General features: G+C 40.9%; 1 protein-coding gene across 1 annotated transcript; it reads right to left on the reverse strand.

The window, feature by feature from the left end:
* Nucleotides 1-5053: 5053 nt before the first annotated feature.
* On the reverse strand, nt 5054-23466 carry LOC140005558 (uncharacterized). Its single transcript, XM_072046565.1, has 6 exons — nt 22954-23466; nt 22487-22804; nt 22105-22300; nt 21680-21768; nt 21518-21586; nt 5054-5203 (listed from the first exon to the last, which is right to left on the reverse strand). Exons 1-6 carry the CDS (start codon nt 23464-23466, stop codon nt 5054-5056), a joined length of 1335 nt encoding a protein of 444 aa, XP_071902666.1.
* Between the last annotated feature and the right edge of the window lie 820 nt (nt 23467-24286).

The following is a 24286-nucleotide window of genomic DNA, read 5'->3' on the forward strand; positions in this document are numbered from 1 at the left end:
CAGTGTACCCCCAGGTAGCTCCAATTTTTAAGCATTGTCATTGACTCGTTGGAGCACTCGAAAGGGTCCATCTCCTCTTGGGGATAACTTGTTTTGTCGCTGCTTGGGAAATCTCTCCTTCCTCAAGTGTAGCCAAACCCAGTCTCCAGGCTCAAAAACCATTTTATGACGGTGCTTGTTTGCTTGCTGGATGTACTGCTGAGTACGCCTCTCAATGTTTGCTCTAACGGCTTCATGTAACCGCTCACAAAATCAGCTTTCTTTTCCCCATCTAAGCTTGTGTGCTCAGAGGAAGGTAAGGGTACCAAATCAAGGGGGGTCAGCGGGTTAAAGCCATAAACAATCTCGAAAGGTGAGTAGTGTGTAGCACTATGAACAGTTCGATTGTAGGCAAATTCAACATGAGGCAAACACTCTTCCCAAGTTTTAAGATTCGTTTTAATCAAAGCCCGAAGTAGAGTACCAAGTGTGTGATTGACAACTTCTGTTTGTCCATCGCTTTGTGGATGACTGGTGGTGGAGAATAACAACCTAGTGCCAAGCTTAGACCACATTGTCTTCCAAAAATAACTCAAGAACTTTACATCTCTATCACTAACAATGGTCTTAGGCATGCCATGCAGACGGACAATTTCTTTGAAAAACAAAGTAGCAATATGAGATGCATCGTCAGTTTTGTGACAGGGGATAAAATGTGGCATCTTAGAGAATCTATCAACCACGACAAAGATGGAATCATTACCTCTTGGCGACCTAGGTAGGCCTAAGACAAAGTCCATAGACAAGTCTACCCAAGGATAGTGAGGAATAGGCAATGGGGTATACAGGCTGTATGGATTTGTTTTAGACTTTGCCTTATGACAAGTGACACATCTAGCAGCCATGCGTTCAACATCCCTACGCATGTGCGGCCAGTAAAAGTGCTCTTGTAACATGGCGAGAGTCTTAACAATGCCAAAGTGTCCCATGAGACCACCACTGTGTGCCTCTCTAACCAAAAGATCACGAATGGAAGAGTTAGGGACACACAATTTATCCACATAAAATAAAAAACCATTGTGCAAGAAATACTTTCCATGTGGACTCTTTATACAAGATGCATAGATTTCCCCAAAGTCATGGTCATGGGTATATATCTCCTTGAGTATCTCAAACCCTAGCAACTTGGCATCAAGAACAGCAATCAAAGAATGTCTACGAGATAAAGCATTAGCTACCACATTCGTTTTGCCAGTTTTGTACTTAATGACATAGGAGAAAGTGTCAACGAAACTTACCCATTTGGCATGTCTCTTACTTAACTTAGGTTGCCCTTTGAGATACTTCAATGACTCGTGATCGGTGTGTATCACCAACTCCCGAGGGCGAAGATAGTGTTGCCAGGTCTCCAAGACCCTTACCAGTGCGTACAACTCCTTGTCGTACGTAGGATAGTTTAAGGCAGCTCCTCCCAGTTTCTCGCTAAAGAAGGCACAAGGCCTTTTGTCTTGCATCAGGACGATGCCAATACCTACACCAGAAGCGTCACATTCGATTTCAAAAGTTTTGTTGAAGTTGGGTAATGCTAACACAGGTGCGTGTGTGAGTTTGCTTTTGAGGGTAAGAAATGCTTGTTCTTGGGCTTCCCCCCAATGGAATTTGTCATTCTTCTTGGTCACGACAGTCAATGGGGTGGCAATGGTGCTAAAGTCTTTGACAAAATGCTGGTAGAAGCCTGCCAACCCAAGAAAGCTGCGCACCTCCGGAACGGATGCAGGAGTTGGCCATTGCTTGATGGCTTCAATCTTGGACTCGTCCACTTTGATCCCCTGTGAGCTCACTACATATCCTAAGAATACAAGCTCGTTAGTACAAAAATTGCACTTCTTAAGGTTAGCGTATAGACGCGCCTGTCGAAGTGCCTCGAGAACTAATCTCACATGCTCCAGGTGCTCTTGTTCACTACGACAATATATCAGAATATCGTCAAAGTAAACAATAACAAATTTGCCAATGAAATGCCTCAAAACATGGTTCATTAGTCGCATAAATGTACTAGGGGCGTTAGTCAACCCAAAAGGCATGACTAGCCACTCGTAGAGACCATGTTTGGTTTTGAAGGCCGTTTTCCATTCATCGCCTTCTCTCATTCTAATTTGATGATAGCCACTCCTTAAATCAATTTTGGTGAATATTATAGCACCATCTAGTTCATCAAGCATATCATCTAATCTAGGAATAGGATGACGATATTTCACAGTGGTGGCATTAACGGCCCTACAGTCAGTACACATGTGCGAAGTACCATCCTTTTTGGGGACAAGTACCACAGGCACAGCACAAGGACTGAGACTCTCTTTTACCCAACCCTTACCTAGTAGGCCATCAACTTGCCGTTGAAGCTCCTTTGTCTCCTCAGGGCCCATGCGGTAAGCAGGTTTGTTGGGTAGTGGCGCTCCAGGAATCAGGCCAATTTGGTGCTCGATTCCCCGAATGGGTGGTAAGCCATCAGGGACCTCATCAGGGAAAACATCCTCAAATTCCTGCAAAAGAGCGACCATACTCGAAGGCAATGCCTTATCGAGCTCAGCAACATCTAAGAGCACATGTTTGCAAATCATGAGAAGTACAGGCTGATCAGAATTCACAACTTTTCTCACGTCCTTGGCCTTAATGATCATGTTTTGCTTCCTAGTGGTAGGTGTAGTGGGTGATTTGTCATGCGTAACACTAGGTGTGCTCACTTGACCCTTGGTCGATTGCTCATTTGTAGAAGCAGAGCTCTTGCCAGGGTCGGCCGTCTTTGGCTTTCGCTTTTGACGGTCTATGTCACACTCCCGTTGCAATTTCAATTGGTTCTCATAAACTTGTGCAGGTGTGAGTGGTGTGAGGACCTTACGCTTGCCATCGTGCAAAAGGGTGTACTTATTTGCCCTTCCATCGAATGTGACGTGTTTGTCAAATTGCCAAGGTCTCCCCAAGATGACATGTGTAGCATGCATAGGCACTACGTCACATACAACTTCATCAGTGTAACTACCAATGGAGAAGGGAATGCATACCTGTTTGAAGACACGTACCTCGCCATCCTCACTTAGCCATTGGAGGCGGTAAGGATGTGGATGTCGAGTAGTTGGGAGCTCTAAACTCTCAACCATGAGCAAGCTCGCCACATTCGTGCAACTCCCACCATCGATAATGAGGCTACACACTTTGTCACCGATCTTACAACGAGTGTAAAATAGGTTCTCTCTTTGTAGTTGCTCGTCCTTCTTAACTCGGGCGGTTAGCACTCGTCGTGCCACCAAGCAACCTACTTCTCTTTGCGTAGGCGAGCAAGCATCCGCAGCTGAATCATCTTCCAGGTAGTCGTTGTTGACCAATTCGGGCACCTCCTCACAATCGTCATCATCGGACACGATCTAGCCATTGTGAGTGATTAACATGACTCGTTGGTTTGGACATTGAGATTGAATATGTCCAAACCCTTGGCATTTAAAGCACTTGATGTCCCTACTCCTAGTCTTAGGCGTCTCAAGAGGTGCCTTCGAAGCGGATCTGGATGCATCAACAGCTTTGTTAGGGGTAAAATGGGTATTGCGGGCGGAGGCATTACCTTGAATTCGGCTAGAAGAAGTTGGGGTAGCCGAATGTCCAGCTTCGTAGGTCATTCTCCGTGGTTGGTTGCCCCTCCATGAGGTCGAGTTAGAAGATTGGAAGGTACGGGCCCCACGTGATGTGTGCACGAGCCTCGGCCCACACAATGACCCAGTCCGAGTCCCATTGGGCCCAGTCACGCGTGCACGGGCCAAGCTCTTCAAAGAATCACTCCATGTTCTAGTTAGAGTTGTCCAAGACCAACATGGAGTTCACAAAGATATTGAGGGCTTGGAGAGAGACAATATAGTCATTTACACCATGATCCAAGCCCACGAAGAGTCAAGCGGGCCACCAAGAGAATAAGGCCTTTTGCCCCATCAATTAGTTAGCAATTAGTTAATGATTAAGTAAGAGCATGGGCCGGCCCATCTTGCTCCAAGAGCATGGGCCGACTTTTTCCTTTTCCTAGCCTTTAGGATTTTAGTCACTTTAGCCTATAAATAGGCTTGCTTTGTAAGGTTTAAGGGTCAGAACTTTTATCAATAAAATTGTCTTATTTTCGTTCCTTCTTCTAAGAAGAGTGTACGAACCTTTTACTTGCTTTGGCAAGGGTTTTTGAGCAATCTTGCGTTTCGTTCTAAATTGTTCTACCGACCTATCCCGTGGAGTAGTCACCTTCATTGGAGTCGTCGTACTACCATTTTGAATCCAATCGTGTCGTCCGTTTGGTTCTAGATCCCGCAATTCCAAGTGTTGGACATCCTCGCTAGATCCTTGGGCAAACGTGCTACGTGTCTCGAAACAAGTTGATCGAGGAACGTATCACCACGCCTCAATTTCTTTCCCCTCTCAGCCTTGATGGCTAACTCAAGAAGGTCATGAATGTCCACATAATGTTGGAGCTCCAAGGCTTCCTGAAGGTCAGGATTGAGACCTCTAAGAAACCTGGCCATGGTCGTTTTGCCATCCTCTTGCATGTTTGCCCTCATCATGGCTATCTCGATCTCCTTGTAATAATCCTCCACACTCATGTTGCCTTGAGTGAGGTTTGCAGTTTGGAGTGGAGATCTCGATTGTAATAGTTTGGAACGAATCTCTTATGCATCAGTGCCTTGAGCTCTCGCCAAGTTCGGACTCGTGGTTCTCCCATTCTCCTTCTATGGGTCCTCACGTGGTCCCACCAAATTAGTGCGTAGTTGGTGAACTCAACGGCGGCAACTTTAACCTTTTGTTCCTCACTATAGTCGTAGCAGTCGAAGACCATCTCAATGCGGCCTTCCCATTCCAAGTAAGCTTCGGGATCACTCTTGCCTTTGAACGCGAGAACTTGAATTTTGAGTCCCTTGAGTTCGTTTTTAGACGTGTCCCTCGTAGGCCTCTCAGCACGTTCATCATCCTCACTACCCGAGTAGGCTTCACTATTTGCTCCCCTGGTGTCACGGTTACTCCGGTTGTGAGATCTAGATCGAGAGCCTCATGTGAGACTTTTGGAGAGTTCATCAAAGCAAGTGTGCAATTCCTCCATTTGTTGCTCGCTAACTCGCCTGAGCTCGTTCTTCATGGCGGTGAACATCAAGGAGTAGCCAGTGGGTGGTTGTTGTTGCTCCATGTCTCTCTTGATGCCCTGCAAAAGGTTAGTAACAAGAAGAAATAGTGCAAATATATCCTCACTTTACTCCCTTAGTGTATCACTCTCGCACGTGTTTATCACTCAAGACACTCTCTAAGCAATCTTACCCAATGCCTTTACCTGTCGGTTGAGGTGGATGAGAAATGCTGCTCGAGTCCAATAATCGTCACCAACTTTTCCCACAAGAGTAGGCAAGAGTGCAGGACACAATTGGGTGAGATTTTGAGATGGAATGGACGAAATTTGAAAGGTTATGGGCGGTGGGCAGACTTAGGAATGACGCTAAGAAAGGAAGCCCTAGGTTTCCTAAGATGTAGGAGTGGTTCCTAAAACGTAGGAGTGAAAGTAGGAGTGGTTCCCTAAAGCAAGGAGAGAAAATAGGAAAGTGTCCAAGTGAAACAAAGAGTTATCCAAGTATTTTTCTTAGTTTCCTAAATTAATTGGGAAAACAAGTTGGTTTTGGAAACTCCTTAGGAAACCTCTCTTGAACAAACCTTTAGAAACTTCCAAATTCCTCTCCAAAACAGATTTGGATTCTTTCCTTCCTTTAACCGAAATTTCCAGATTTTTTCTCCTTCTTGAACCCTTTCCCAAGGTCGGCTAATTCCCTATAAAAACCCCTCTCTTCACAGCCGCACCTTTCTCCAAGAAATTCGGCCCCCTTCACACTTCAAGGAACAAACAATTCAGCTCCCTCCCTCTCTTTGCAAGGCAAGGCAGCTTTGGTTCTTGTTTCAAGACAATGGCCTCCCAAGATAATGTGAGCAATGTCACTCAAGGATCCCCCTAACGGGCTGCTCAAGAAGCTCCGAAGAATTTTGTTCCTAAGCCAAGAAAGCCCCGTATGGATGCAAGAACGTACAAGAAACTTTTTATTCGATGGGAAGTTCAAGTTTTCAAGACACAAGATGGCCAAGAAATTCAAGAACCTCGAAGGGTGGTTCAAGTTATCAAGGCACAAGGTGATCAAGAATTGCAAGAAGAGGTAGGACAAAACTTTTGAACGCTTTCTTTGTGTAATTTTCTGGTTACAAAAGGTACAAACAGATTTGGCAATACAAGTTTACTTCCTTGCTTGTCTTCTTTGCTTCTTGCCAACCGCGTGCTTCCTCTTTCTTTTCTTTTTCCGTTTCTATTTTTTTTCTTTTTTTCTTTTTTTAACTTAACAACGAAAAGCAAAGGCCACTTGGCCACAAGAAATAATTTCCAGATTCGGTCAGTGTGAAACCCCAACTTTTAGAATACTATTGTTGTTTAGTCTCAAAAAAAAAAATATTATGCTTCCTTTAGTTTAGTTTTATTTTAAGACATTGTTTTGTTTTAAAGACTAGAAACCCTAAATTCCAATAAAAAAATCCTAGTTTTACTTGTGACTACTCGGTTTTCTCAAATCTCTCATATTTTACCCAAAACCCTAACTGGTATCAAGGGAATTGCAAAATCCCTCACGTTTTTCTTAAAAATCTCCTTTTAATTGAAAATTATGATTTTATAATAGCCCTACCACCCAATCACCTCACAATAAGTGCAAATGAACATGAAAGTAAAGGTTTTCCCTTTTCGTTTTTAAGTTAGCGCGAATTAGGGTTTTCACGTTTTTTCGTAGTGTGACTATTCGGTACGGAGTGAGGATCAAATTTGGTAGGTAAGAGTGACTTTTGGATGAGGAAATATCATATGATTTGAAGTGATAATAATAAGTTAGTGATTAGAAGGTAAAAACCCTAGTATACGTGATTTAAGAAAAAACAGCTCGAACCAACGGGTATCGATCACTAACGATTGAACCCACCACTTGACCACCACTTCCTTACCACCACATACCCTTGATATTTTTGCAAAATATCACCCCTCATCCTCAGCCATATAACAGAAATATGTGGCCAAAATGCAAGGAAAAGAAAGCAAAACTTGGATGGCTTTGGTGGTGACAAGTGTCAACCATCTATGGTTTCTTGACCAACCTTTTATCTGACCTTCTTATCTTCCATTTGAGTTCATCTTTCCTCATTTTTTTTTCTGTTTTGGGCCAAGCTTAAGAGAGAGAGAGAGAGAGAGAGAGAGAGAGAGAGAGAGCAAGAGAAACACCTTCAATCCATCTTGAGTTTGAACCATTTGAGTGAAAACAAGAAAAACTAAACCGATTAATCACTAGTTTGGAAGCTTGGGAAGCTTAAAGAACCAAAAATTTCAAGGAGAGGTGGAGGATCATTCTTGCAAGCTCTTGTCTTGAGGTATAATGGCTGATCAACCTTTCTTTCTCCATTAATCATGATTAAGTTGGGTATTAATGGTAGTATTGTGCTTGTGATGCTTGTTTCAAGTGATTTTGATGATTGGATGGATGACTTTTGAGTTAGGGTTTCTTGTGGGTTAAGTGTTATATGATGTATATATATGGTATATAATCTTGTAAAGGAGAAAGTAGTGGTAGTTTTAAGGTAAAAATATGAATTATAGCTTGCATATAACAAAATTCCAGAATTGAGATTTCTTATGGTTCAGTTCTGCCTGTTTCTGTTTGAGTATGTTAGAGGCCGAATTAGACTTAGCACAAAACATGAAAGTTGTATAGAATGATATTAAATGGTTTCCTACAAAATTTTAGCTCAATCGGAGCAACGTAACCTGTGAAAAGACAAAAATACCCTAACTGCCCTAGGAGTAAAGTCAGTGGACAGTTTTGACAGTACACTAAGTTGGTTGCGTTTGTTCACCTGGATACGTACTGAACTAGCTTTTAGTCAAAACATGAAAGTTTTAGTACTTTGTCTTAGCTTTCAACGCCTCCAAGAATGCCTTAAACGGACTTTGGTAGCTTGAGATATGGCCATTAGGAGGTAGTACGGTTAACTGGCCGGTTAGTTGGAATTTGGTTCTGTGAATTGGGAATTTGACTGGGTTACACTGGAAATTAGACTAGGTGGTCTTCACCAAAGTTGTAGCTCTCTGCCTTAGCTTCGAAACGGTATATGTTTCACCTCAATACGATAAGTGTAACCTCGGTTGTGTCCGTTACGTAAAAATACGTCAAATCTGTCTTTTGTTAAACTTCATTTCCGCACATGTCGTTAGCTTGATTTTTGTACTTGTATTACCTTGAGCCTATTGAACGGCTATTGAAATGAAATTATGTTATGTGTAACTTTGGGTTTGATTGAGGAAAATAATGAAGCCGTATATGGCTGGAAAATAGGTAAATACAAAGGGCGTGCTGCCCAAATTTACGCCCGAGAACTAGAAAGAGATACTTACGACTTGAGTAAGGCTTGAGAGCGAATACCACGTGAACCATCTAGGATATTTTTGTCTTGTTTATCGAGATATATAAGTTAGAATTTGGCCAAACTTGTACCCTTGGGAAATGAAATACCAACTACTCCGAAGACGTTTTTCTCGTACTTTCGACTCAAATGGTATTTTCAAACATAATTGTTACAAAGTGTCACAGTTTGAAAAGCGGACGAGTGGTTTACGAATATTCTCCAAATGAATTTCAATTAAGTGGTTCTTATTAAACGAAACATTTAAGTTTCGACCCTTAGTCGATTTCCAAAGTTCTTAAACAATGTTTTATCGCAGATTTGGATTCCACACACGGAGTAATACCCGAACGTAACTCGTAAAGGCACCACATCTTTTGGTGAGTAATTGGGTTGTTATTGATGTGAAATTGTTAAAGTGCTTTGTATATGTTAAATGGGTACTTAGGCGAGGGTGTACTTTATCTCACTCGACCTAAACCCATCCTTTGTTTTGATTTCATATTTGAGAATACATGCCTTATGTTGAGTAACACCCTTTTGCTGTGTGCTGATGGGGGTGATTACATGACTTGAGTATCACCCTTTTGTTGTGTGCTGATAGGGGTGATTACTTGACTTGAATTAAACCCCATTTTCTGTGTGCCGTTTGGGGTAAGTACTTTGTTGTGTACTTTGTTGAGAGATACCATCTATTGAGAGATCGGATATCTCAGGGCTTGGTTCCAGCCCGGTTCCAAGGGTTAGACGAACTATTCGAGCCAGCTGGGGCTTGGTCGAAGATAGTTCCATGCTAACCTTGGGATTTAGTTCTTTGTTAAAGCTTTGACGAAAGCTAAGTTATTTTGTTTCGCTCGAGCTGCTGTGTGCTGTTGACTGGCCAGCGGGGGTTGATAAGGTGAACGGGGAAAGTTAAGTGGAGTCTACGGACCATGAGTACTTTGGTTGACGGAGTGTCAACAGGCGTTCAAGCTCGGGGAATTGAACTGGCTTTGGAGCCACCCGTATCCTACCATTGTGATGTTACTTTTCTGTTGTTGATGTGAAATATCCTGATTTACTTGTTTAATTATGTGAGTTTACATTTTTACCCCTGATTACTCACTAAGAGCTTACCCCATTCCATTTGTTTTCCTTAGCAAGGGGCCGACGCGGGGATCGCTCGGGAAGGTGTTTAGTCTTTTGATTAGAGAATAGTTGAATTTATCCTTGTTATAAGTTGACTAGTAAGATGTATATAGTTGTCGTGGTGGTTGTAGTTATCAGCTTTTCTAGGGTTTACTTTCTGGTACTCGTGATATGTAATTCTTGGAGAATTGGATGTAATATTTGGGATTTATCTTGTATTTCATTTGAGGACCGTAGTGAACGACTGAGTCCCGGCGAGAGCTGGGCAGGCGGTCCGCCGAACCCTTTGGTTCGCCTTAGGGGGAGGTGGGGCCGTCACAGTCAGCCCCCTATTTTTTCCACAAGCAACGCTCAGACATCAAGTTCTCGCAAGAATTCTCCAAGAATTCTCAAAGAAGCTTTCAAGAGCTTGAAGGGTTTGAAGATTGATTTCAGGAAACTCAAGAAACCCTACATCCTTGTAGGTTTCCTTCAAGATTCGCAAGACCCAACAAGTTAACCCAAAATTAGTCTAGAAAATTAAGAAAGCAACTTGGATAGTTCATGAACTGATTTGGACAGATTTGAAAAGATGAAGCCCTAGCCGCCAAAAGCAAACCCTAGCCGCCAAAAACAAACCCTAACCGCCAAGGAAAACCCTAGCCGTCGCCTACTTGTGTGCTTGTTGTTTTGGACAGATTCTTGGTGCAACAATCGACACAAGAGATGGTCAGATTTGTCAAGGCAACAACTACGCATGCATGGATAGATTTGACACAAACAAGGAGCAACACTTACGGGCAGAATGTTATGCAACAACGATTCCTTGTCTAAAAAGGATTAGGCCGCTAGGTCTCTAGCCTATAAAAGGCTCCTTTTGTATAAGCAAAGGGGGTTACGTACTTTGATAATAAAATTTTAGTTTTGTTTTCTCTTCCATTGTTGAGAGAATCAATTCCTTTACTTGCCTTGGCAAGGGTTCTTGAGCAATCTTGCGATTGTCCTTGATTGTTCAACCGACCTATCCACTAGAGTATCCACCTCGATTGGAGTCGTCGTTCTACCGCCTTGAGTCAAGTCGAGTCGTCCTTCTTGATTCTAGGAGTCGCAATCCAAACGGTTGGAAATCTCGCTAGATCATTGGGCAAACGTGTTACGTGGCTTGAAACGTGTTGATCGAGGAGCGTATCAGACATAAGTTGGGCCGAATTATTTAACTCCATTAATTAACTAGACCAACTAATTAAAACATGACACTATAACAACCAACTCAACTAACAAAACCAACTACTAACATTACTTGATGCTTCATTGACTTGGATCAATGTGTAGACAACTTCAAGCCTTCAATGTCTCTATGAAAGCCTTGAGTCAAGGCCGCCATCCATCTCGCCATCCGTGCACACATCACAAATACTTACTTATTCAAGGAAGGTAGCCAAGAGTCATTAGAGAGCTTTGGTGAGATCATTAGATTGTGTAAATTTGAGTGATACACGAGTGACGAGTGCATACATGTAAGTTTGTGTGTTGTGAGGAATTTCTTTCTGTCGCTAACCATTTTGCAAGTCACGTAATCATGCCTAGTGGAGTTGCATCTTGTACATATAATCAAAAACTCTTGGAGAATGAGCCTCTCAAGAGGAGGGGTTCCAAGCAATATACTTCCAAGTACTCTAGTTCCAAACAGTCTAGCTCCAAGCATTCACAACATGAGTTTCATTCACTTAGGGAGGAGATGTGAGAACCTAGAAATTTGATAATTTATCTAGTTTAACTACATGGTACTTTATTTATTAAGTCATCTATTTGGTTATTTATTGATTTGATGATGATTTTTCCTTAATGCATGTGAAAGTTAATGTGTGGGGTAAAATGAAAATTTCCTTTGTAGTGGGGTGTAAAAAGGAACTTTTGGAAAAAAAGAGGACTTTAGTGCAATAAGAGAGAGAATTGGGACACTTGGAGCTAGAGAGCTCTAGAAGGTGACAAGTTTTGGGACACTTGGAGCTAAAGAACTTTAGAAGGTGACAAATGTCACCATAGGAACCAAGGGAGACCTTTGACCAAGTTTTCTTAGCATTTAATCTTTCCTTTCTTGCCTTAAAAATAAATAAATAAATAAAACAACCAAAATCAAGAGGAAAGGAGAGAGAGAGGGCCGAGAGCTAGGAAAAAAAAAAAGAGAAGAAAAGCTCAACTTTTTTTCCTCCATTTTTGCTTCAAATCTTTCCCAACTTTGGATGATTCTTGGAATCTTGCTTGAGCTTGAAAGAAAGTCTTGCTTGGAGGCAACTCTTGGAGGAAACTTGGACTTGTTGCTCGATTGATATTGCTAGGAGAGATATTGGCTTGAAACCCTCTTTTTCCTTCAAGTGTCTAGTAGATTTGTAGTTAGAAAAATTGAATCTTTGATGGGTTGTTGATAGGTTTCCTTGAAACCTTGATTTAGGTAGATGACTTGAGGAAAATTCCTTATATTTTCATGGCAAGCTAGGTAGATGACTTGAGGTTCATTCTTGTGCTTTTATGATGAATGTTTATGGTAGATTTTGGTGTTTTAAAACTTGATGTTGTGGCTTGTGTGTATATTTCTTGGAAAGTTTGAATCTGGGTTGGATTTTGTTGCAAATTTTGGTGAAAAAATTCCGTTTTGAAAGCTTCTCGATGGCCGAAACTTTTGAGTGCTATTAGCCCTTATTTTCAAGAAATTTTGGGGAAAATCTTGCTCTACAAACTATGTTGGGCATTAAACTTTGACTGAGTTGGATTTGGACCAAAATCATGAGCTTAAGTGAGAAGGTTGAGTCAAGGGTTGCTGAAAATTTTGTTATATAGGAGACTCTGAGCAGTCTTGGAAAATCTATTGTATCTTGGTGTAGAAAAATCTAAATTGAGTTCTGCTTGCTGCATTTGAAACTAGATTTAGAATGCTTTGTACCATAAAAATTTCAGAATTTTTCTCAATTCCTATGAATATCTGTGATTTTTCAAAATTAACTGAATTTCCACACCTGTTCTGTCTTTCTACTGGACAAAGTAGCAACTTGAGGTTGGAATTTGACTAACTTCTGGGCAGAATCTTGCAAATGTGCCTACTGGAAAATTGTAACCCTTTGAGTCTATTTTCCAATGGTATAAAGTTTATAATTTTTGGACTTAAAAAACTTGCGATACTATTTTTCAAATAGTGTCGTGCAAAACTGGTGAAAATTCCATTTTCTCAACTTGTTCTTGCTTCCATTTCCAAATTTAAGTTGCAGTTGTTAAACCATTTTGAACTTGGTTTTATGAGTGGAATTGAGGTTTAAATGAAAGGAAATGAGTTTCTTCAAATCATTTTAGGTCAGACAATTTTCAACTTTGTATTTTGAAAGTCTTGTTCTAATTTCTGCAAACGTTTGACTATAATCGATGCTCTTTGTGACGGTCCCACCTCCCCCTAAGGCGTACCAAAGGGTTCGGCGGGTCGCCTGCCTAACTCGCGCCAGGACTCACTCACTCACAACAGTCCTCAAATGAAATACAAGATAAATCCCAAATATTACATCCAATTCTCCAAGAATTACATATCACGGGTACCAGAAAGTAAACCCTAGAAAAGCTGATAACTACAACCACCACGATAACTATATACATCTTACTAGTCAACTTATAACAAGAATAAATTCAACTATTCTCTAATCAAAAGACTAAACACCTTCCCGAGTGATCCCCGCGTCGGCCCCCTGCTAAGGAAAACAAATGGAATGGGGTAAGCAATATGCTTAGTGAGTAATCAGGCGTAAAAATGTAAACTCACATAATTAAACAAGTAAATCAGGATATTTCATATCAACAACAGAAAAGTAACATCACAATGGTAGGATACGGGTGGCTCCAAAACCAGTTCAATTCCCTGAGCTTGAACGCTTGTTGACACTCCGTCAACCACAGTACTCATGGTCCGTAGACTCCACTTACACTACTCTCCGTCCACCTTATCAACCCCCGCTGGCCAGTCAACAACACACAGCAGCTCGAGCGAAACAAAATAACTTAGCTTTCGTCAAAGCTTTAACAAGGAACTAAATCCCAAGTTTAGCATGGAACTATCTTCGACCAAGCCCCAGCTGGCTCGAATAGTTCGTCTAACCCTGGGAACCGGGTTGGAACCAAGCCCTGAGATATCCGATCTCTCAATAGATGGTATCTCTCAATAAAGTACACAACAAAGTACTTACCCCAAACAGCACACAGCAAATGGGGTTTAATTCAAGTCCTGTAATCACCTCCATCAGCACACAGCAAAAGAGCGATACTCAAGTAATGTAATCACCCCCATCAGCACACAGCAAAAGGGTGTTACTCAACATAAGGCATGTATTCTCAAATATGAAATCAAAACAAAGGATGGGTTTAGGTCGAGTGAGATAAAGTACACCCTCGCCTAAGTACCCATTTAACATATTCAAAGCACTTTAACAATTTGACATCAATAACAATCCAATTACTCATTTGATAAAGCTTGGCACGAAAAACGATACAATTCACTGAGCTTGACCGTCACCGTCAAAAGCCTCACAATCTGTATTGACAGATTATATACACACATAAGTGAAACGACCACACAATAGCAGTTTATTACTTAAACGATCGAATACGGTCGAAAACGATAAAAAATAATCAAAACGGTCAAAATGACGTTAAGGCCAAAAGAATGTCGAAATTGGCCGAAACGGCCGGAATGGTAATAAAATACCAAAAGTAGACCTAAACGGTCCAAAACGGCAAAAACGGTTGAGAAATGCACGTGCGCGTCCGTGAAAATGAAAATGGTACAAAACGGGTTACACGATTTGCCCATAATTGGAGCTGTGGTTATCGGATGAAAATGTACTAGATGGTGTCTCGAACCTTAGAAAAAAGGTTACAACTTCCATGAAGATACCTCGACCCATTTTTCAGTGCATCCAAGTTAAATTTGCAAAATACAAAACTAGAACTCCAAAGGCTAGTTTATCTTTCTCGTGAAAATTTGGCGGCATGCCCCTTGTGTTTACCCATTTTCCAGCCATTTATGGCTTCAATATTTTCCTCAAACAAACTCAAAGTTACATACAAAATAATCTCATTTCAATAGCCGTTCAATAGGCTCAAGGTCATACAGGTACAAAATCAAGCTAACGACATGTGCGGAAATGAAGTTTAGCAAAAGACAGATTTGACGTGTTTTTACGTAACGGACACAACCGAGGCTACGCGTATCGGATTGAGGTGTAAATTATACCGTTTCGAAGCTAAGGCAGAGAGCTACAACTTTGGTGAAGACTACCTAGCCTAATTTCCAGTGTAACCCAGTCAAATTCCCAATTCACAGAACCAAATTCCAACTAACCGGCCAGTTAACCGTACTACCTCCAAATGGCCATATCTCAAGCTACCAAAGTCCGTTTAAGGAGTTCTTGGAGGCGTTGAAAAGCTAAGACAAATTAATAAAACTTTCATGTTTTGGAACATGGCTAAATCAGCACGGATCATAGTGAATAGACACGGTCAATTGGATGACCTGTCTAAAACGGATCACTGGATGCATCCTAGGGCAGTGAGGGTATTTTGGTCTTTTCATAGGCTACGTTGCTCCGATTGAGTTCAAATTTTGTATAAAATCATAAAATATCATTCTCTACAACTTTTATGTTTTGTACTAAGCCTAATTTGGCCTCTAGCATGATGAAATAGAACCGGACAGAACTGAAGCTAAGATTTCCAGAAATCTGGAATTTTTGTTATTTCAAGCTATAATTCATATTTTCACCTTGAAACTACCACTACTACTACCTTTACAAGATCATATACCACATATATGCATCATACAACACCAACCCACAAGAAACCCTAACTCAAAAGTCATCCATCCAATCATCAAAACTCTTTGAAACAAGCATCACAAGCACTATACTAACATCAATACCCAACTTAATCATGATTAATGGAAAAGAAATGGTTGATCAGCCATTATACCTCAAGGCAAGACCTTTCTAGGATGATCCTTCACCTCTCCTTGATATTCTTGGTTCCTTAGGCTTCCCAAGCTTCCAAACTAGTGATTGATCGGTTTAGTTTTTCTTGTTTTCACTCAAATGGTGCAAATCAAGATAAATTGAAGTTGTTTTCTCTTGCTCTTTCTCTCTCTCTTATTCATGGCTAGGAGGAAGAAAATGAGGACAATTTGTGTGTTTTTTGATGATAAATATGGAGGAAAATGAGTTAGGCAAGAAGCCATAGATAGCCGACAAGTGGCACCACCAAAATCCATCCAAATTTTATTTTCTTTTCCTTGCATTTTGGCCACATATTTTGGTTATATGGCTGAGGATGAGGGGGGATATTTTGTAAAAATATCAAGGGTATGTGGTGGTAAGGAAGTGGTGATTAATGGGGGGGTTCAATCGGTAGTAATCGATACTCGTCGGTTCGAGCCGTTTTTCTTAAATCGCGTATACTAGGGTTTTTAACTTCTAATCACTAACTTATTATTATCACTTCTAATCATATAATATTTCCTCATCCAAAAGTCACTCTTACCTACCAAATTTGATCCTCACTCCGTACTGAATAGTCACACTATGAAAAAACGTGAAAATCCTAATTCGCGCTAACTTGGAAACGGACAACGAAAACCCTTACTTCCATATTCATTTACACTTATTGTGAGGTGATTGGGTAGTAGGGCCATAAAAAATGAATAATTTCCAAATAAAAGGGTATTTTTAAGAAAAACGTGAGTGGTTTTACAATTCCATAAATTGAATTTAGGGTTTCGATTAAAATATGAGAAATTTAAGAAAACGGTCAGTCACAAGTGAAACTAGGGTTTTGATTAGACTTTTAGGGTTTCCAGTCTTTTAAAATAAAACAAGGTTTTAAATCAAACCCAAAGAAATAACTTTAGTTTCTTCTTTAAAACAAAATAATGGTTTAAAATAAAAATAAACTAAAGAAACCGTAATATCCTCATTGAGACTAAACAAAAAATGATCCTAAAAGTTGGGGTATCACACTCTTGTGCTCCAAATGACTTTGGCAACGTTGATTTAGTAAGTACATGAGGTTTTCTTCTCGATTGCAACATGAAAATATTATATTTTGATAGGTTATATGGGCATAAAACTTGTAAATTGATGCATTTTCTAAATGAAGTTTTGAAATCTCAATTTCTTCATGTATTTTGGTTTTGTATTGCTAGTCTTTTAATATAGTATATGACCACAGGACTCGAGAGAGTATAAGAGGACGAACCAAGGTTAAAGTGAAGGGTTGCATTGATTGGTGAGTGTTCCAATGCATGTTATTTGACTTGAGAAAATGCTATTATTTGCTTAAGAGCTCTTTTTTGAATGACATGCGAATAAGTGAATGACTGTTGTGATTTTCTTGTCTTGTTAATTTGCTATGAGCGTATGTTTACATTGCATGAATGCATGATAAATGTGCAAGAATGTAGGCTGATGTGTACTTTATCGCATCGGCTAAACTGAGCTTAACCCTATGCTGGCACTCTATCTGAGACCCGCCATTTGCGAGGTCGGATCACCTGGATAGCTTTGACTTTATAACTTACCAATGTTAAGTGCAAAGTTCAAAACTCTTTACTGAAAGGCCTTGAGTACAATGTTAAATGTTTAATGTTAAATGAGGGGAATTGTTGATTTTTCGGAGGGCATAAGGTGAATGTTAAATGAGGGAATTGTTGATCTTTCGGAGGACATAAGGTAGGAGTTCGGAGGTTATAAGGTGGTAAAATGTAGGGGATTGTTTATTGGCAGTTATAAGGTGAATGTTGCTCCCTATGAGCCCCGTATCCTTTTAGTTTTTAAATTATTGTTCCTCCTTGTATTTACTTGAACGAATGATTGAATGCACACATGAATGTTATTGTTTAGGAAGTATTTTACATTGAAAGATTCCTATTACAATTAATTGTTGCACTACCAGTTTCTAAAGTTGAGTATCAATTTATTTGAACCTATAGTACTTGGGAAAATGTGCTTACATATTAAATTCTGTTATTCTCTTATTTTTTCTGTTTACCTGGAATGCTCACTGGGCGTAAGCTCATCCAACGTTTTGTTTTTCTTAACAGAATTCGGATCCGAGAGTGCTCAAGAATATTGTTGGAATGTTTTGAGAGAATTTAAGTTTTTATTTTAGTAGAAATGATTGTAGTGTATATATTTTTGGGTTGTAATTAAGATAGACTCCGAATGATGATTCTTTTGTTCGCGAACATATGGATGTATGTAAATGTTATTTTGGGGTGTAATAAGTATTATTTTGGTTAGTTTAGAAATTTCAAATAATTCTTGCTATGGTTGTAGTGAGTCCTGGCGAGAGTTGGGTAGGCGGCCGCTGACCCCTCTGGTTCACCTTTGGGGAAAGTGGGGCTGTCACAGGAGATGGATCCTTATCGTGCTTTGTGTGCATATGAAAGATATAAGCATACTTGTGATGAGTATGAGAAGGAACAAAGAAGTTTATGTCAAGCATCTAGGCTAAGGTCATCCTCAAGTAAACGAGATTCATTTAAGGAGTATCGTGACAATTGAGTCATGGAACCTAAGAAATCTTGAATTGAGTCAAAGTCGCGTGAACCAAAGGATGACTTCCGAAGTTGGACTAAAGAATTGGTTAATTCTATGATGAAAGAGATTATGACATATTTTCAAAACATCATTTCTTGAGAGTTGCTCTTGTGGTTCAATGAGAGTTGCTCTTGAACATCTAGAATCATCTGGTGTTCGCTTGACTTATCAATCAAGTTCATCATCCTTGATTGTGGCACCTTCTAACATTCCTAGGGTTATAGTATCGAGGTTCAAATCATGGTGATACAAACGTCGCCAACGGTTGTGACGAAACCCGTAAGAGATTAGACTCAGGATCGACAAGAGGATACCAAGCTTGGAGCGGATGACCTCAACCTGTTAATCACGTGGTTAACGAACCTTGGTATAAAAGTAGAGGACGCCACAATCTAGTGTGATTCTAGATTGATAAGTCACGAACACCTAGATAAATTCTAAGGTATTCAAGAAGCCTTGGAGAAACCAAGAAACTCCCAATTTGTATTGTATTAATTGAATGATTGAATGAATAAAACATGACCCTTGGTAGGCTATTTATAGCCATACAAATGGAAAACCTAACGTGTAATGGAAAGGCTAGACCTAAGGGAAATAAAACGAAGAAGGCTCCTACAATTTAGGGGTACTAGAGTTGGCCCTTTCTAGCTTGCAAGCTGGCCGACTTTGCCCTTGAATTGAAATGACAAAATAAGACTCCAAACAACTACTTAAACGGCTAAACAAGATACTCAAACTAGAAAGCCTTCAATTGTCATCCTCCTTGATTTGAACCACATGAACAACCTTCATTACTTCATGCTCAAGTCCCTTAATGACTTTGGGGATAATTTCTTGGCTTTGCAACTCACGAACAAGTCTTTGGAGTTCCTCTCGCATCTTCTTAGCATGTGCGCACGTCACAGGTCCTAAAGGTACTCGAACTATGCTCAATGGTGTCTCTTGGTTAGTATCATCCCCCTCCTCTTGAAAAGGATTTGTCCTCAAATCAGCTTCATCGTCTACAAGAAAAGGAGATAGATCAGAGACATTGAATGTTGCGCTTACATTGTACTCACCGGGGAGGTCTAGCTTGTAAGCATTGTCATTGATGAACTTGATGACTTGAAATGGCTCATCTCCTCATGGAAGGAGTTTATTGCGTCTTTGGACCGGGAACCTCTCCTTGCGTAGATGCAACCACACCCAATCTCCAGGCTCAAACACCACGCGGTGGCGTCCCTTGTTAACCCTTTGAGCCACTTAATCCATTCTTCGCTCAATGTTTAAGCGGACCTACTCATGCAACTTCTTCACAAAATCTGCTCGTTTAGCACTATCTATGTTAATGCGCTCAGAAGAAGGTAAAGGTGATAAGTCTAGTGGTGTTGAAGGGTTAAAACCATAGACTATTTCAAATGGTGAGAAATGAGTAGAACTATGCACCATACGGTTATATGCGAACTCAACATGGGGTAAACACTCTTCCCATGTTTTTCCTAATGATTTTCCTATGCGAATATTTTTCCTAATGATTGCACATAAGAGTGTAGACAATGTGCGGTTGACGACCTCAGTTTGACCATCAGTTTGTGGGTGACTAGTAGTAGAAAAGAGTAATTTAGTACCCCTTTTTCCCCACAAAGTTTTCCAAAAGTAACTCAAAAATTTGACATCCCTATTAGAGACAATTGTCCTAGGCATGCCATGCAATCTAATGATTTCTTTGAAAAACAAATCAGCAATGTGAGATGCATCATCTGTTTTGTGACATGGTATAAAATGTGCCATTTTTTAAAATCTATCAACAATAACAAAGATGCTATCATTACCCCTCTTTGACCTAGGTAACCCCAAAACAAAATCCATGGAAATGTCAGTCCAAGGTTCCTTAGGTACAGGTAAAAGACTATAGAGGCCATAGGGTTGAAGTTTGGATTTAGCTTTGTGGCAAGTGATGCACTTGGCCACCATTCGTTCCACATCGCGCTTCATCCTTGCACAGTGGAAATGTTCTTGAAGGATAGCTAAGGTTTTAGCCACACCAAAATGTCCCATCAAGCCACCTCCGTGTGCTTCCCTAACAAGTAAAGAGCGAATAGAGCAGTTAGGTATACACAGTCGATTGAGGTAGAAAAAAAATCTATCAAAGATGTAGAATTTACCTTGAGTTGCTGAACCACAAGAATCATAAATACCTGAGAAATCTGGGTCATTGGAGTATAGCTCTTTAACTAACTCAAACCCTAATAGCCTTGCATTAAGTTGAGTGAGTAAAGAGTAACGACGTGATAACGCATCAGCAACAACATTAGTTTTCCCAACTTTGTACTTAATCACATAGGGAAATGTTTCAATAAATGCAATTCACCTAACATGCTTATTCAACTTGTGTCGTGACTTAATGTGCTTAAGTGATTCATGGTCAGTGTGTATGACAAATTCTGATGCGGTTGAGCACGAGACCCATGGTACTCCAGTAGACCCTGTGAAGGTGCCCCAAGACCCAGTGACACGAGCACGGAGTAAGAGATTTAAGGAGTCGCTTCAAGCCTTGGTTCATGCCGTCCAAGCCCAAGAGAAACCGCCCATTGAAGGGATTGAGTTGGAAGATCCTTGCAAGACGACTAAAGTGTTACTTACAATTGAAGATACGCTCCACTGATGTTTGTCACGGATGTTACATTCAGTTTTTTTGAGATTATTGAATACAATTTCCAGAATTTCATCTATTCCTTGTGGCAGAAATTCCTTAGCTTGAGAAAGCTAAGTTGAACATCCTAGAGTTGATCCTAGGTTGCTCTTGACTTATCAATCAAGAACACACACTTGATTGTGGCGTCCTCTACCGTTGAATCTGTTCTTGAGTGGTCCAAGTTTGGGTTCAACTCCATCAAATCGTCAACGTGTTCCTCTAGATCCGAAGTAACTTCCGTGTCTCGCATCAAATTCCCTTGGTCTCAAATAATGTTGCCAAGTCTCCAAAGCACAAATCAAAGGGTACAACTCTTTATCATAAGTGGAATAATTCAAAGCTGCCCCATTGAATTTTTCACTAAAGTATGCAATTGGTTTGCCCTCTTGCATTAAGACAGCTCCTATACCCACCCCAGATGCATCACACTCGATTTCAAACATCTTGTCAAAGCATGGTAATGCAAGTAATGGTGCGTGTGTGAGTTGGTGTTTAAGCATTTGGAAAGCACGTTCTTGAGCATCACCCTACACAAATGGCTCATTTTTCTTAATTATAGCAGTTAAAGGTGCAACAATGGTACTAAAAATCTTTAACAAATCGTCCATAAAAACTAGCAAGACCATGAAAAGCTGCATACCTCACCCACCGTGCTTGGAGTAGGCCATTCGCGAATTGCTTTGACCTTCTCCTCGTCCACTTTGATTCCCTGTTTACTCACAACAAAGCCTAGGAAGACAAGTTGATCAGTACAAAAGGAGCACTTCTTAAGGTTAGCATAGAGTTTTTCCCTTCGAAGTACATCAAGAACAAGTTTCACATGCTCAACATGCTCATCTAGGCTCCTACTATAAATCAGTATGTCATCAAAATATACAACTACAAACTTTCCTAGAAAGGGACGAAGTACATGGTTCATTAACCTCATGAATGTACTAGGTGCATTAGTTAGTCCAAAGGGCATAACTAACCACTCATACAAGCCATGTTTGGTTTTAAAGGCCGTTTTCCATTCATCTCCCTCTTTCATCCTAATTTGATGATAACCGCTTTTTAGATCAATTTTAGTAAAAATCACAGCACCATATAACTCATCTAACATATCATCAAGTCTAGGAATAGGGTGACGATATTTTACCGTTATTGCATTGACGGCCCTACAGTCAGTGCACATTCGCCAACTTCCATCCTTTTTAGGCACCAAGATGACGGGAACAACGCACGGACTTAAGCTTTCCCACTCCCATCCTTTTGTTAGAAGCTCTTCGATTTGGCGTTGGAGTTCCTTTGTCTCATCTGGTCCTATTTTGTAAGCTGGTCTGTTAGGAAGTGAGGCATCTGGAACCAAGTCGATTTGATGCTCAATTCCCCTTATTGGTGGTAGTCCATTTGGAATCCCATCGGGGAAGACATCATCATAATCCTACAAGAGAGAGACAATACTAGATGGTAAAGTGTTAATAAGATTACTTGTAATAACCAACACCTATTTGCACAAAAGTACAACAATAGGTGTATTAACACTCAAAACTTTTCTTACTACATTGGCTTTTATCAGTAGATTTTGCCTTTTCTCTTTCTTTTCTATTTTGGCCGGCTCACTACATGCCTTTTCCCTCTCAATTTTCTCGGCCTTGTTATTTTCTTTTGAGCTCTCGGCTTTTTCCATCTTTTTCTTTCCATTCTCGAGCTCACTTTCCTTTATCAAGCTTTCCTGATCTTCACGAACTTGGCTAGGAGTAAGTGGCACAAGAATAATCCTCTTCGCGCCTTGTTTGAAGGAGTATTTATTGGTAACGCCATCAAACGTGACTCCTTTGTCAAATTGCCATGGTCTCCCCAATAATATATGGCATGCTTGCATAGGGACCACGTCGCATAATACCACATCCTCATACTTCCCAATTTGGAAAGGTACTTGGACTTGCTTGGTGACACACGAACATCCCCACTATCGTTCAACCATTGCAAACGATAAGGTGTTGGATGGCGTAGAGTGGGTAGTGCTAGTTTCTCCACCATCAAGGCACTAGCAACATTAGCACAACTACCCCTATCGATGATCAAGCTGCATACCTTTCCTTTGATATAGCATCGGGTGTATAAAATGTTCTTCCTTTGTGCATGGTCAGCGGTCTTGACTTGGGTTGCTAAGGCTCGCCTAACAACGAGTCCAACTCGCTCGTTGACGGGCAATGCTTCCTCTTCTTCTTCTTCTTCCTCAGGTGAGGGCAGCTCCTCTTTTTCATCCTCATCATCGGTGAGAAACTCACCATTTGGCAAGATGATCATGGTGTGTTGGTTAGGGCATTGACTAGCGATGTGCCATCGGCCTTGGCATTTGAAACATTTGGTATCTCGGTTTCGACCCATGCCCGACTCGATGGCAGTCCTCGATGGTGCCTTAGACTCCCACTTAGGCATATCCAGTCTTGATCTAGAGGGGATGGAACCACTCGACCCTTTATCCTCCCTTTTTGGTGGTGTAGTTCGAGGATAAATGGGTGAGAAGTTGGAGTAATTCCGAGATGGACCCCTCCTCTTAATCGTCCTTTCAATCTTGATGGCTTTCTCCACCAAGTTCCACATAATGGTGTAATTCCACTTGCTCGGCAATTTCGGTCCATAATTCATTCAGGAAGCGCGCCATAGTCACCTCTCGATCCTTTGTGATGTCTGCTCGCAACATAAGTACCTCCATCTCCTTATGGTAGTCCTCGACGCTTCGAACTCCTTAAGTCACTGTAGTAATGACTTGGTATGAATCGCTTCCTCATTAATCGCCTCAATTCGGTCCAAGTTTGTACGGCAGGTTCACCACTCCTCTTTCAACTAGTGGAGAGTTGATCCCACCACACAACGGCGTAGTCGGTGAATTCGACCACGGCCAACTTGACCTTTTGCTCCTCCGAGTAGGTATTGCAATCGAAGGCAAGTTCAATCCGCTTCTCCCACTCCAAGTATGTATCAGGGTCCGATCGTCCTTGGAAGGGAGGAATCTTCACTTTTATTCCCGGAATGTGGTCACTTGTTGGTCTATTTTCTCGCTTGGATCTCCGTTGGTAAGGCTCATAGTCGTGGTCCAAGTTAGAGTCGCTAGACTCGTGCGCATATATCCTACCACGGCTGCCTTTGGAACCTCCTTGGGACAACTCCAAACTATCGATGCGTTGGTGCATCAATTCAAGTTTTTGGTCCATCATGCATCCCAATTCGCTTTTTATTACCTCTGTGAAAAGTTTAAGATCAAAAACTTGGGAGCTCACTCCTCCCTCGTTAGCCATGGGGAAGTAGAGGGTATGAAAATAATAATGGAAAGAAGCAAAGTTTACCTCACACACTTCCTCACGTGTATACGCTCGCTCTCGTGTATAATCACTCTAATGAACTCACCAAGGTGTTTTCAAGG

Source organism: Coffea arabica, chromosome 4e (genome assembly GCF_036785885.1).
Source record: "Coffea arabica cultivar ET-39 chromosome 4e, Coffea Arabica ET-39 HiFi, whole genome shotgun sequence".
Taxonomy (NCBI): Eukaryota; Viridiplantae; Streptophyta; class Magnoliopsida; order Gentianales; family Rubiaceae; genus Coffea; species Coffea arabica.

Coding starts and splice junctions, on each gene's coding strand:
- LOC140005558 (XM_072046565.1), bottom strand. CDS start 23,466: ATGTGGAACTTGGTGGAGAAAGCCATCAAGATTGAAAGGACGATTAAG. Junction 22,805..22,953: donor GATGCTATATCAAAGGAAAG/GTATGCAGCTTG, acceptor TGTGTCACCAAG/CAAGTCCAAGTACCTTTCCA. Junction 22,301..22,486: donor AGAAAATTGAGAGGGAAAAG/GCATGTAGTGAG, acceptor TCTCTCTTGTAG/GATTATGATGATGTCTTCCC.